We start from the raw sequence: 14,523 nt of genomic DNA, 5'->3' as shown, positions 1-14,523 counted from the left end.
TCCCACCCACCTCTAGCTCGCTCTGCCATTCCCAGCCTCGACACCATGCCTACCATGTTTCCATTGGCTCGCGCGATAAAATCAAACTACAATTCCCGAATGCCCTGCGAGTCGCAGTTGCGACTCCCGTCCTTTAATTCCCGTTTGGTTCATCTCCAGGCAGGAACGAGTAAACTACAATACCCAGCGTGCCTTGCGGTGAGGCCCTGCTTCCGGCCGACGTGTCCCTCCGGAAGAGGAGCGACTGGGACCACAGCGATATGGCGCCTCCGGCTCCCGGCCCGGCCTCCGGCGGCTCCGGGGAAGTGGACGAGCTGTTCGACGTGAAGAATGCCTTCTACATTGGCAGCTACCAGCAGTGCATTAACGAGGCGCAGCGGGTGAAGGTGCGGCCGCTCGGGGGCGAGGGGATGGTGGTGGCGAAAGACGCTTCCTAGTGGCCGCTGGTCGCGCTCTGATTTTTTAAAAAAATCTTCCTTCTTCTTGCGGCATTTTTCCCCCAACGTATCTCTTCAGAGCGCTCTGAGGAGTTACCCTTGCCTATCACAAAACTCAAAGCCGTGACAGTTTTTGATATTTCTCACTCTGAGAGCTCGTTCTGCGCTGTGGAAGGCATTTGAGTAAGGGAGGTGTTTATGCTACTATAGTATTAATAATAGTAATTTTCACTTGTGGAGAGCCCACATGTGCCACCATACTCTCAATACCCGTGAAGTAGGGATTGTTGTTTGTTCTCATTTTAGGATGCTAAAGAGAGAAATGGCTTCCTCGACGTTACCCTGCTCCACTAGCTCTGTTATTTCTCCCCAAACTTGCCCATTCATTTCATTCATTCATTCATTCATTCATTTCCTCATTGAGCTTCTCTATGGGTCAGGCGGTGTATTCGTGCTGGGTTCAAAGCAGTGATAAAATAGATAAAACTTCGTGGTCTCTTGGAAACCTTAAGTTCCTCAGGGAGACAGTAAACGAGTAAATAAACAAGAAGTCGGGGGGTGGTGTGATGGACAGTGATGGGAATGAGGTTGGCCATTTGAGAGCCAGAAAATAGCCCTGCTAGGCAGGGCCCAGCCAGTGGATAACAAGAGGGGGCGGCAGGTCCTTTAGCAGGAACTTTTAGGGAGGGACATGGACGTTACTGACACTTTGTGAACTATTGGCGATTCTCTAAGAGCAGTGAAATTGACAGGGTCTTGCCCGCCCTCGTTGTTGTTAACCTTAAAAAAGAAAACTGGCAGTTATTTTACTAGCAAAATGGGTTTATTGGGGAAATGGATAATTGCAGTTTGGGACGTATAACCTATGGCAAAACCATAGGCAAGCCAGAGAACAAAGAGGACTGCTCTTTCACAGGGGAAAGGGGGAATTGAGAGGGGCTGTTATAAACAAAAAAATCCATTGGAGTAAACTGGGAGCTCAAAGTCTAGTGGCTTCTCATTGCTTGAGTTGTGACAGTCTCTCCTTGGCTAGGCAGTTGCCAGGCAAGGAGACGATCTTGCATCCTCCTGTGAGGATGATAAAGTGTATGTTTCCTCCTGTGGGGAATGCGTGGTACCTCTCTTCTGTTGGGGTCTGCCATTGACCTCGAGTGTCAGGGCTTGAGAGCTCCCCCTTCTGGCCTCCTGACTCTGTTTTCAACTAGTTTTCTTTTTATTAGTTTTCACATAGCTTAGTGTCCTAGAGAGGTTAAAGGAGTAAAGAAGCGAGTAAATATGTAATAACTTGAGTGCTTAAGGGGTGAGATAAAAAGTGCTGAGTTGGAGGGGTGCCTGGCTGGCTCAGTCCGAAGAGCATACGACTCTTTTTTTTTTAAAGATTATATTTATTTATTTGACAGAGAGAGACACAGCGAGAGAGGGAACACAAGCAGAGGGAGTGGGAGAGGGAGAAGCAGGCTTCCCACTGAGCAGGGAGCCCGATGTGGGGCTCGATCCCAGGACCCTGGGATCAGACCTGAGCCGAAGGCAGACACTTAATGACTGAGCCACCCAGGCGCCCGAGCATATGACTCTTGATCTTTATTGTGAGTTTGAGTTCGAGCCCCATGTTGGGCGTAGAGATGAGTAAAAATAAATAAATAAACTTAAAAACAAAAAACACCCAGCACATACACCTGTCTTAAAAAAAAAAAAAGGTTTTGTGTTGGAAAATGGGGGTGAGGAGGCTGCTGACTCTGGGAGTGATCTGGTAAGCCCCAGCCTCTCTGACCATCATTTGAACCTGAGACTGAACCTTGAGATGCATCTAACCCCATAAATTGCTGCCAAGGTCCTGAGGCAGAGATGAGCTCCGGGTAGTCCGAGCATAAAAGGTTGGTGTAGCAGAAGTGGGGTGAGTGCAGGCAGGGGGAGGATGGAGAATGAAGTGGGCAGGGCCCTAGGCAGGGCCTCGGGAGCCACAGTAGGGGTTTGGATTTTATTCTGAAGGTGTGGGAGGCCATTGGAGCACCAAGCAAAGGAGCAGAGGACTTCTTCACCAAGGTAGCCAGAGGCTTGGGAGGACTTTGGACTCTGAAATAGAGAAGGCTTGCTTGGTCATGCTTCTGGCCTTTGATAGTATACTTGGTTTCCCTGAGCATCATGGGGATAAAGCCTAAAATGGACTTCAGGTAGCTGTCACACTTGAAATGACACTTGGGCAGTTGTATTCGTTTTCTGATGCTGCTGTGACAAAGGACCACAAACGGCAGATTGTAGCCACGCAAGTTCATTATCTCTCCGTTTCTGTAGATCGGAAGTCCTACATGGCTCACATCAGGCTAAAATCAAGGTGTTGGCCAAGCTGTGTCTCTTCTGGAGATTCTAGGGAAGAATATGCTTCCAGGTTGCTAGCTCTGAGCCAGGGGCCAGCCTCAGCTCCTAGAAGCTTCTCTCCAATCCTCGGTCTTGCATGGGGTCTCTCCATGTCAGAACCAGCCACAGGATGTCGGGTCGAATCCTTCTCACAGTTGGGCTCGCTGGGATTTCTCCTGCTCCTGCATTATTTCTGACTATCCTCTGCTATTAAAGTTCTTGCTATTAAGGGCTTCTGAGATTAGGCTGGGCCCTCCCCCATAACTCGGCACACTCTCCCCATTTTAGGATCCATAACCTTTGTCACACCTTCGAGGTCCCTTTGGTGACAGAATGGAAGCTGGTCCCAGGTCCCAGGGACTGGTATGGACATCACAGGGGGGCATCCCTTATTTGGCTCACCACCACAGTTGTGTGCCTCCTTCCTGGGGCATGTAGACAGTGAGAAGATCGAGACAGACCTGCGCTCAGACTCTGGCTCTGTTACATTCTCTCTGCAGCCAGGGCCAAGTCCCTACATTTCTGTGCGCCTGTCTCCCCTCTTGTCCGATAGGGACAATGACAGCTGTCTCACCAGGGTCACTGTGAGATTCAGCGTCACAGTCATGCTCTGCTGTCTGGCTTCTGTTGTGTGTTCTACTTACATCAGCAGTACGTTCTTTGAGTCTTCTCCTGTCATAATGTTCAGACTTTCTGTCGCTGCTGAAAGGGAGGACCAGTGTGCCCTGCTATACTTAGAGAGGGACTGGAAACAGTCACGGAAACCGGACTGGTGGTCGCTGTGGGTAGAGGCACACTGCAGCCCAGCCTCTCAGCCAGGGAACTGCTCTCTCTTTGGTGACTTGGGAAACATGCACTGGCCCAAAACCATGCCATTCTCCCTGTCCCCACTGAGCCATTCAATGCGATTTAATTCTGGTCCATGGGCCACCTAAACCTTCTCTTAGGCAGCCTATACTGGGTTGAACGGTGTCCCCTAAAAGATATGTTCACCTGAAACCTGTGAACATGACTTATTTGGCAAAAAGATCATTGCAGATATAATTCCATAAGGGATCTCTGGATGTGATCGGCCAGGATTTCAGATAGGCCCTAAATCCAATGAGTGGTGCTCTTCTAAGAAAAAGGCAAAGAGAGGTTTGAGGCAGACAGAGAAGATGGAGGCAGAGATGGGGGGCGATGGGGCCACAAGCCAAGGAATGCTTGGAGCCCCCAGAAGCTGGAAGAGGCCAGGAAGGATCCTCCTATAGAGCCTTTGATGGGAGCATGGTCCTGCTGACCTTGATTTTGAGCTGCTAGCTTCCAGGACCATGAGAGAATAATTTGCTGTTATTTCCAACCATCTAGTTTATGGTAGTTCATTACAGTGGCCCCAGCAATCTCTGACAGACTTGAGCTGAGGTGGCCCCACGTGGAACACCCAGGGTGTCCTTGCCCTTGATCGGATGTAGTGCTCTGTCACCATCGTGACGTTTCCTTGTTTGTCAGACATTCTTAAGTGCCCACAAGATGGTAGGTACTGCCTAGTGTTGGGGACGAAGCAGTGAAGAAAGCCTCAAGGAGCTGAAGGTCCAGTGTGGCCATCCTGACGGTGGCCCCCATCCCATCACTACCCACCCCCCCGTGGTACTCACTGTCCTCTGGATTAGCTGCACCTCTGAGCTGTCTGGGGGCAGTCAGGGGCCACTCTGGGGTCAGCCGGCATTGGTGGGTGTGGGCCTCCTGGCTTTGTTCTCAGGTAATTCTGGTGAGCTATCCCCAAGCTGCAAATGACGGAGAAGCATTTGCTCAGAAACACGCCATTCCTGTTTTCTCAGATCTGGAGATCTGCCTAGCACTCACCACACAGCTTCTGCCCAAGTCCTTACGAGCCCTCTTCCTTTCCTGGCTCTGGTCGGCTCCCCCATAGCCTCGTGGCCTGGCCAGGGCTCAGGGGGCTTCCCCACAGTCCCAGAGTGAGCAGTGTGTGAAATCCCCTCACCAGGGCTCCCCGGCTCTACAGCGGCGGGGCTGAGCAGCGTGGCCCCCGCTGGACGCGGATGTCCCTGTGCCCGGGCAGCCAGCTGAGCTCTCCCAGAAAGGTCCTCTGAGTGAGGCAGACCTTTGTCTCTTCTGTTTTCCATGTTTAAAAAGTGTTTCGGGACAAAAACGGGACAGGAACAGGCTGCATGGAAATATTTGTTAAAAAAGTAAAGTCCCTTTTGCACATCTCCTGGGTCCCATCGGTTCTTCAGAATCACCCATCCACCTCTGCATGGGACTCCTCCCAGGCTTTTTTTCTCTACCTTTTTTTCTTTTTAACATATTATTTATTTATTAGAGAGGGAGAGGGAGAACACGAGCCGGGGGAGGGGCAGAGGGAGAAGTGGACTCCCCACTGAGCAGGGAGCCCGATGCGGGGTTCGATCCCAGGACCCTGGGATCACCGCCTGAGCCGAAGGCAGACACTTAACTGACTGAGTCACCCAGGCGCCCGTTTTCTCTACTTTTACAAACCCATGCACTGGGGCATTTTCCCCCAACATCTTGGACCACCCATACCACTGCGCAGCTTCTGTTTTGATCCGCTGCACCCTGGGGGTGCCTATCAGTATGAGTGGCCACATGTCCAGTGGTTAAAGGCGTGGGCTCCACCCTGGCCCCTTGCTGTGCCGCTGGAGTGGGTGCCCCACTTTCTTTACCTGGACGGATGTGGGTGAGGATTGAGCCCCCTTCCCAGGGTGGTGGTGGTCTTGGACAAGATCAGGGCTGGGACGTAGGCCCAGTGTCCACTGGGCAAGCTGCCTGCTCCTGGCTTCCACGTGTCTGGCACGGGGCTCCAAGCGTCCTGAGCTGTCTCTCTCTCTGCAGCCCTCAAGCCCGGAGAGAGACGTGGAAAGGGATGTCTTCCTGTACAGAGCATACCTTGCACAGGTGAGTGTGGGCTAGTGACCTCCAGAGCCCTGGGACAACAGAGTAAAGGAACAGAGTGCTGGGTGGGGACGGGGGTGGGGACGCCAGACAAAGGAGGGCAGAGTCCAGGACTTTGAGCAGCCGGTGTGGCCTCCACAAGTAGGTGGCTGTGTCCCTGAGGTTGTGGACTCACCAGGCCCAAGGACCAGTGTAGGGATTTCTCCCTTTTCTTTTTTTATGTAATCGGTAGGTTTTGTTTGTTCAGTACAGTTTTAGGTTTGCAGAATAATCAAGTAGATAGTAAAGAGAATCCCATGTACCCACCCCCAGCCCATAGGCCGCTTTTCTTATTACTCACGTCTGAGATTGATGGGGTGCTTTCATTGGTGGATGCACCAAGGTTGACACTGCTGTTAAGTCGAGGCCATAGTTTATTCCAGGCTCTAGGAACGTTGCCCTGGGCGTGCAAGCAGTCCAGATGGTGCAGACAGGACCAAGTTGTGCCCTGTCCCAGTCTCCCCTGCCAAGGCCCACTGGCAGCCGGCCTCCCACCTGCCTTCTCCCCCCGGCTTCAGTCTTGGACTGTGATCTGTCCTGGGCACATGGCTCCGCGGCTGCCCCCACCTCACATTAGGCCCTGGGTGGCTTCCTGGTTGTCTTCATATCTTTCCCTCTGTGGAGTGTTCTGGAGCCTGATGGGACCCCTCCCTCCCGTTGACCAACCCCCCAACCCCCCCTGCCCTTGACAGTGAACAGTATGTGTGGCCCCCAGCAGAGGGGCTGCCCTAGTGTCCCTCAGAATCTCCTTGTGATGTATCTGTGCAATGTGTACACACAGAAGAACACCTGTAGGTGGCAGCAAAAACATCAAAACCACCTAGAGAGGGTTGTAGTGAAAATGCGACCCTGACTCCAGTTCCCCGCCCAGCAGTGACCACCACCAGTTCTGTGTGTCACCAGGGAGGGGGTATATGTCCTGATGCCCAGAACCCCTGTTCCTGGGCGACGCGTTCCCCCCAGAGCTGGCAGGGCCCTCGCCCCGTCACCTCAGCCCTGGGGGCTGGACAGCTGGAGTCTTCAGCTAGAGTGGTGGGCACCATGGCCTGACAGGTGACAAGTGATGCCATGCTGGCTCCCAGTAGGTGCTGTAGCAGGGCTGGCCCCTGGCAGCCTGGGGGGGGGTCCCTGGGGGTGGCGGCCGCTCGTTCCAGGCAGTGGGGCTCTGCCAGGGCACTGCTAGAGCCCTAAGAAGCTCTCGTGTGCTCCAGGAGGCCAAGTCTGAGCCCCACAGCAGAGAGTAGGCCAAGCTGACGGCATGCTTATCTTGACTGCAGAGGAAGTATGGTGTGGTCCTGGACGAGATCAAGCCCTCCTCGGCCCCCGAGCTCCAGGCCGTGCACATGTTCGCCGAGTACCTGGCCAACGACAGCCGGAGGTGAGGATGGGAGGGCAGGGGTGGGCTCTCTCCCCACCTTCTTACCTCCCCGAGCCTCAGTGAAAGCACATTGCTACCCTGCGGGGGCATTTGTGTGAACCATTCATTCTCTTGCTGCCCAGGATACTTGCCCGGGTGCTTATGGGCTCTGCCTCTGTCTCTGCAGGTGGGAGCCGTGAGACCCCATCTCGCCCGTGCCGTGGGGCACCAGCATGACATGGCGGGCTCCACGGCTCCTCTGCACCCTTTCCCCCACCCCAGGAATGGCTGGTCGTGAGGCCCCCCTGGGATTAGGAACTCTTATGTTCAAATCTGCTCCCCACAGGGTGCCTGGGATAGGGCAACAGCCTAGCCCATGACACGGAGACGCTCTGCTCTGTGGGTCTTCCTCTGCCCCCCTGCCCAGCCCCGAGAGCCCACCTTCACCCTGGAGCGTCCCTCTTAGCGGCAGGGAGCCTCACAGAACAGCCTTCCCCAATCTCTGCCTCGTGGAACTCCTTAGATCAGGACTTGATCATGACCTTATTGATACTGTGCTACTCTTGTGGGCCACAGAGGCTGTCTTTGGGTCCCAGGTGTAGGTGAGACCACCTGCTGTGACCCCTACCACTGCCCTTACGGAGGGCAGCATTATGTGCCCCGGCTCCTGATTGGGCTCCTTCTCCCTTAAAGCTTGAGGCTCAGGGGGATTTACTTGTCAGCAGTGACAGCTGAATGGGGGCCCCCAGGTTCTGATCCCCAGAACCCACAAATGTAACATCATTGGAAATGAGGTGTTTGCAAATGTAATTAGTTAAAGATCTGGAGATTATCCTGGATATAGGGTGGACCCTGAATCCAGAGACTGGTGTCCTCATAAGAGACAGAAGAGGAGAAGACAGAGAAGGGTACAGAGGGGAGGCATGTGTGAAGATGCAGAATCGGGGTGACACAGATGCCAAGGGGTGCCAAGAACTGTGGGCAGCCAGCTGAAGCCAGGAGAGAGGCTTGGGATGGATTCACCCTCAGAGGCCTCAGAAGGAACCTTTCCTGCTCACACTTGGATATCAGACTCCTGCTTTCTAGAGCTTCTTCTCTCTGAGAGAGTCTATTCCTCTTTGCATCTTCCCGGTCTGCGGTGCTTTGTGACGGCAGCCCCGGGACACCAAGACAGGCAGGCTCCTGAGGCTATCCTTTCTCCCCCTCCACACTTCATGAGCCAGGGTGACAAGCCCTAGTCTCCTTTTGGAAGAGGAGGGGACTCTGGGACCCTCTAGGAGCAGGGGCTGCTTTGGGGCCTGGGGCAGGGGCCCAGGAGGGCAGAAGGGTTCAGGGTGCATCCGTCCTAGGAGCCCAAACTGCTGCCCCTTAGCCAGCCCAGCAAGCAGGCTGTGGAGAAAGTCCCGGCACCTGTAGGTGAACAATGACATGTTTGAGTAACAGAGCACATGACGCTCGCATCACGTTAACGATGGCAGGTGGCATGTCTACTCTCAGTAGGTTCCCAGGCAGGGAACATCATGGGGTGGCCACGAGGGCTCCATGCCAACTCTCTGTCACACCCTGTATGCGGTCCGGGTGTGCAGAGTGGGAAATAGTCTCAGATGTGAAGTCATTTGTCCATCAGGCACCTTGGTGGTCACGAAGACAGTGACAGGAGTGTCCCCATCCTCCAGGGCCTTAGATGTAGATCCTGACCAGCAGCCCCCCAGCAGCCCACGTGCCATGCACGTGTTTGTGGAGAACCCGTGGACCCTGAACAGCAGCTTTTGTCTGGTGGCAACTCAGGGCCTGGCCCTTCCCTTCTCCTGTCAACTGCTCAGCAGCCTTTTGGAACAACAGGTTTTGGCTCTGTTTTCTAGTTAAGCAGATCATGGTTCAGATGTTCTATGGCCTGTGGGGGAACTGGCTGATCCTTGGCGGAGCCCTGACTCCAGCCTGGCCCCCAGCGCAGCATGTGGCCTACCTGCCAGGAGCAGCCGGCCTCCCTGGGGAGGCAGCGATGTCATCAGGGTGAGATTCATCTGTGTGGCTTCCTGTCTCCAGAGAGGCGTCCCCGGCGAGTCGGCCCGACCCTCCACGTCCGGGGTGGTGTGGACACTACAGCCCCCTGGATCTGTAGGCCTAGGCCGTCATCTGCACTGCTCTGTGGACGTGGCCCCGCCTGCACCACATCTCCTCACGAGGCCTCAGTTTCTTTGCATAATGGTGGGAAGTGCCAGGTGGGAAGGCGGTGAAGCTGGCACCCAGTGGAGCTCGACGGAGACAGCTGGGCCCGTTCCGCCTGCAGCTGCTGTGTTCCCCTGGGCGCCTGACCCACTCTCTCTGGACCTGTCTGCTCCCATGGGGGCGAGGCTGCTTCCCACCCCTGGCTGCAGGCCCTCAGCAGCCTTGTCTTGCAGGGACTCGATTGTGGCCGAGCTGGACCGGGAGATGAGCAGGAGCGTGGACGTGACCAACACCACCTTCCTGCTGATGGCTGCCTCCATCTACTTCCACGACCAGAACCCAGATGCAGCCCTGCGTGCCCTGCACCAGGGGGACAGCCTGGAGTGGTGAGTGTCCTCCCTGTTCCAGGGAGAAGGCCTCCAGGCTGGTCTCCAGGCTGCTCAGTGCCTCATTGGCCGTTGTCACGGGAACAGTGGGGGGCTGCTGGCAGAGACCGGTGGGGCCCAGGCTTCCCATTCAGGCTGCAGCTCCCGTCCTCGGTCCTTTCTGCACGGCTGGGCTGCTGTTCCCAAGGACACGGCTCCCAGGGCTGGAAACCCTCCGTTCCCGGTGGCAGAGGAGAAAGCACCTTTGTTTCTGCCTGTGGTTTCTGTACCCCCACCCCCACCACGGAGCCTTGTGTCCCTGGGCCCGGGCCTTTCCGTGTCCTCCCCGCGTTCCCCCAGGCCCTCCCTTTCACGGCACTCCGGGGCCTGCGGCGTGCCAGAGGCTCTAGCCCCCACCCCAGGAGGTGACTCCGGCCAGCGCTGCATCTACAGCGCTGTGTCCCGGAGGGTGCGACAGCCCACCCCTGTGAACTCTCTGGGGCCTGCTGTGCCTTGGTTGGTTGGTTACAGGTTCATTTTTGTTTCTTGTTTCTGTCCCCGCTCTATCCAGAAAGGGATTTGTGGCGGTTTAGAAATAGGTCTGGCACACAGCTTACAAAGCAGCAGACTCTGTAACTATTTCTCAGACTCCTACACAGGTTGATCTGGGCGGGAAAGTGTGGGAACAAGTGACTACATACGTCATTGGTGGTCATAGCTGTCAGGCAGAGAGGGAAGCCACGGGTGCGGGAACCAGAGGGGGTGAGCACCTGCCCCATGCAGCACCTCTGTGACTGGACCCACAGCCTTCCCTGGGGCTGACCCTGGGCGTGGCTGCTCAGCTTGCTCCCTGGGCTCCTGCCACTGGGCAGTGGCCAGTGTCCCCCTCACACCAGGAGTGGGGCGCAGAAAGGATGCCCAGCCTCAGGGTAGTCAGAGTGGGACGATTTGGGACCTCATGAAAGCTCCAGCCCCACGTGTGCTCAGTGGTGAAAGGGGGAAGCCAGGGCCCTGGGAAGCAGTGGGAGGCTTGGCCCGGCGCATAGTGCCTGGGTCTGAGTCCAGTGTGGCTCAGCATTGCCCTACGCAAGGCAGGGCTGGTGGCCTAAGCACTCCTAGGAATGTTCCTGGAGGTGGCGCCCACATGGGGGAGCCCCGATAGGCAGCAGAGTGGCGAGGGTGCCGGCTGATTGCCTCTCTGTCCTGCAGCATGGCCATGACCGTGCAGATCCTGCTGAAGCTGGACCGTCTAGACCTCGCCCGGTACGTCTCTCCCATGCGACCCTCCCTGCAGGGTGTTGCCTGGGACGAGGGATGGTGCCGTCCTTGCCTCAGTTTCCTTCTGTGACGAGGGTGGGACCTGCAGAGTTGGGGTGGGCTTCCCAAGTGTGCAGTGGGAGTGGCCGGGTCGGGGCTCCTGGCACGCTCGAGCCGGCGCCAATGTGTGCCCTGTGAGCAGGAATGCGGGGGGCTCCCTCCTACCCTTCTGTTCTGTCCCCAGGAAGGAGCTAAAGAAAATGCAGGACCAGGACGAGGATGCTACCCTCACCCAGCTGGCCACCGCATGGGTCAATCTGGCTGTGGTGAGCCCCTGGGCCGTGCTGGGGGAACGAGGGAGCATCAGAGAGCTGGGAGGTGGGAGGTGCCCCCTGCATCCAGTGCTGGCCGCTCCTGTGGGGAGGGTGCTGGTGCAGGCTGCTGTGGACACATTGGACCTGCTCCTTCCTTTGGGGCCAGGGCCCGTCCCCCAGGGGAGCCCCCAGCCCAGTGCGCCCTGGCACATTTTGCACCTTGCTCAGCCCCAGCCCCATTCCTGGCTCCTCACAGCTGAGCAGCTTGGCCAGAGCCAGAGTGAATGAGCTTGGGGTGCTCTGGAACCAGACTTGATGCAGCGAGTGGGCCTGCCTGGCAGTGCAGCCTCCCGGGGCTCACCCTGGGCTTGGCTCCTGCTCAGCTTGCTCCCTGGGCTCCTGGCACTGGGCAATGGACAGTGTCCCCCCACACACACACCTTCCCCTGTGCCCAGCCCCTATCTCCCCCCATGCCTGGGCACCCGCTCCCCCTTTCTTGGCAATGGCCCCTCTTCTGGCTTTTGGCACTGGGCTTCCTCTCTCTAAGTCGTTTTTTTTTTTGTTTTTTTTTTTGTATGGGCTGCTTAAAATGTGTTCCCCGTCCGCATGCGCCTGCACCGGCCTTGGGGGACTGAGCCCCACCCAAGCTGGCTTCCAGTATCTAGTTTAGCGGGGTGAACCCTGCCCGCTCTTCACCAGCTCTGCGTTTTTTCACACACGTCTTGGCCTCAGGCTCCCCTCTAAGAGTGGTGCTGCGTCTTTAGCAGGCAGACAGAACCTTTCATTCTTCCGAACGAAGGATGCCGGTCACAGGGCTCCAGGGACCGCCTGCCTCGCGCTGGCCGCGCTGGCCGATGCTGGCGTCACCCTGCTCTGTGAGGGAGCGGGAGGCGGTAGGGCTGGGAAGCGGGCTGACAAACCGGTGATGTTGGAACTGTCCCCGCAGGGTGGCGAGAAGCTGCAGGACGCCTACTACATCTTTCAGGAAATGGCTGACAAGTGCTCATCCACCCTGCTGCTGCTCAACGGGCAGGCGGCCTGCCACATGGCCCAGGGCCGATGGGAGGCCGCCGAAGGCGTGCTCCAGGAGGCGCTGGACAAGGTACGGCAGGCCCAGCCTGCACCGAGGCTCCCGGTGGGGGCGGCAGGGGACGGGGGGCTTGCTGCAGAGGCAGCCCCATGGGCCTGGCATGTGACCACGTGGGAATTTATTTTAACACCAAATCAGCTAGGAATCAGGTTGCAAATAGAAATGTTGATCGTGGCTTCTCTTAGAAATGGGAGGATCCCATCGGCCTGGGCTTCAGCTGGCCTGAGCCGAGCAAAAAGTCTCGCTATCACCTTGGCTGCTGGACCTGGGGGCCTCTTGATGTGACTCCTCACTTGAGCCAGTACTTGGAAGAGATGCCTGCCGTTCATTACCAAGGGGAGAGCGGGATGCAGACAGGAGACGTTGCCTGTCTGGGTCTAGAAGAGGGACTAAGAGTGGGGCCCTGGCAGGGTAGCCCCCGCTGTCTTCCCCCAACCAACATGTGAGCTCTTGTGTGTTACTTTTATAATCAGAGGAAATGTCAAAGTTTTTTCTGTTTTCTGAAAACATTTTGTGATCTAACAAGAAACAGACACCGGTAGGAAGCTTTCTCCCCTTTACCTGTGTGAGGCGTCGAGTTACCATCAGGAAGTTGTTTGCAGATCAGGGACGGGCCAGGGGCCATCAGTCAGGTGCTCCTCGGGCTGCACGCGTGGAGGTGCCTTGCCCTGCCAAGGCGCCCTGTGTCCATGCCGGCCACCGTGCCTTCCTGACAGGCTCTGACCTTAGCTGGACTGTTGGGTGCAGTCAGGGCTCGTCAGGAATGCCTGGCCTGGTGGGGCGTCTCTGCCCCAGAAGGAGAGGGCAACGGGGTCCCCGGTTAAATGACACCCATCTGTCCTCATTCTCCGCGACCCCGCCTGGGCTGGCTTACTGCCCCGTGGCCCTGACCCCTCGATGGCCCGAGGCATGCCATGGCCTCAGTCGTCGTCCTGGTCCTATGGGCCACCCCATGCTTTCCCACTGTCCTTCCCATTCCTTTGGCGTTCCCCTCGTTTTGCTTCTGTGAACACGTGCCATTGTCCCCCATGACAACTGCTGAGGAAACTAAAGTGGGGAGGCGTTGAGTCTCCCCAAAGAAGAGCAGCCATGGAGTGGAGCCGGGTCTGTGCAGAGGCCCCTCGAACCTACAACACCTTGTGTCCGGGTTGCTGTGTCTCTGCTCCGAGTGCCCAGTCGGCTCCCTGCAGTGGTCTGACCTTCCTGGCCGAGGTCGTCCAGGGCCAGTTCCCAGGGTTTCCTGTGCCTCAGAGCCCCGTGTGGGTGGGTGGGGTGAGGTCACCTGCTTGGATGTTCTGGTAATTTCCCGGCAGCTTCTTGCCAAGGGCCCTGGTGAGCAGGAGGGGCAGGCGCGGTCTGCCCCGTGGTCTCAGACCTCATTTTTGCAGTGAGAGGGACAGCTTGCTTGTGATGGTGTTCAGGCTGCCTTGGGCTGGGCTCTGTTCCTTTGCGACTGGTGTGATAAATAACCCCTCCCAAACTGCGACCGGCAGGGCGGTCTGTCTCATCCTGGGCAACAGATGAGACAACAGGCTCAGAGGGGAAGAAGCCAGGAGGGCAGGGGAGAGGCAAGGAGAGGCAGGGAGGCCAGGAAGGTGGAGTGGGGCTAGGGCCCCCCTTGCCACCGCACTGCCTCCCAGGCAGAAAGGAGGGCCCCGAGGTCACTGCCTTGCAGAGTGGCCAGTGGGTGGGCTTTGGGTCTCCCAGCCCCACCCCCTGCCCCACCTCTGAGGGTGTGACCTTGTGTGGGTCATGTCTTCACCCTGGGTCAGTGGGAGCACCTGAGATGGGAGTGGGCAGGCCAAGTCAGGGGCCTGGGGGAGCTGACCCTGATCGCTTACGCCCCTGTGTTTCCAGGACAGTGGCCACCCAGAGACACTGATCAACCTTATCGTCCTGTCACAGCACCTGGGCAAGCCCCCTGAGGTAGGACCCCCGGGCGCAGGGAGGTTTTCTGCTCTCCACGGCGCCAGCCTGAGGTGGGCAGGGGTCTGTGGTGTGGCCCCAGCTCTGAAGGTCAGGGTCTCCGGCAGAAAGCCACTTCTTTGGAGGGGGTGCGGTTGCTATCAGCGCGAGGGGCCCTGGGAAGGGGGTGTTGCGGGTGCGGAGGCTGTAGGCCAGCTGCTCCCGTGGGCCCTGGGAACTTGTGGGCCGTGTCTCAGAGCGTGCCCAGGCCAGGGCCAGCTGAGCCGGAACCCCCACCTGTGCCGCCTCTGGGTGGACGGTGGGC

The 14,523-nt window shown here is 57.2% G+C and overlaps 1 protein-coding gene across 1 annotated transcript in view; it reads left to right on the top strand.

Annotated features, from left to right (window-relative positions):
• Positions 1–94: 94 nt before the first annotated feature.
• COPE (coat protein complex I subunit epsilon) overlaps positions 95–14,523 on the top strand; it is a 15,915-nt gene continuing 1,486 nt past the window's right edge. The window contains exons 1-8 of the mRNA XM_081805543.1: positions 95–386; positions 5,643–5,705; positions 7,019–7,119; positions 9,501–9,653; positions 10,842–10,895; positions 11,134–11,215; positions 12,150–12,305; positions 14,151–14,517. Of these exons, the coding sequence (XP_081661669.1) occupies positions 261–386; positions 5,643–5,705; positions 7,019–7,119; positions 9,501–9,653; positions 10,842–10,895; positions 11,134–11,215; positions 12,150–12,305; positions 14,151–14,517 (1,102 nt within the window). The 5' untranslated portion in view covers positions 95–260. The remainder of the gene's footprint in view (positions 387–5,642; positions 5,706–7,018; positions 7,120–9,500; positions 9,654–10,841; positions 10,896–11,133; positions 11,216–12,149; positions 12,306–14,150; positions 14,518–14,523) is intronic.

This window comes from Leptonychotes weddellii, chromosome 1, assembly GCF_054177405.1.
Source record: "Leptonychotes weddellii isolate Sample4059 chromosome 1, ASM5417740v2, whole genome shotgun sequence".
NCBI classification, from domain to species: Eukaryota; Metazoa; Chordata; class Mammalia; order Carnivora; family Phocidae; genus Leptonychotes; species Leptonychotes weddellii.
Note: the sequence above shows the minus strand (reverse complement) of the source record. Positions and strands in the feature narration are given on the sequence as shown.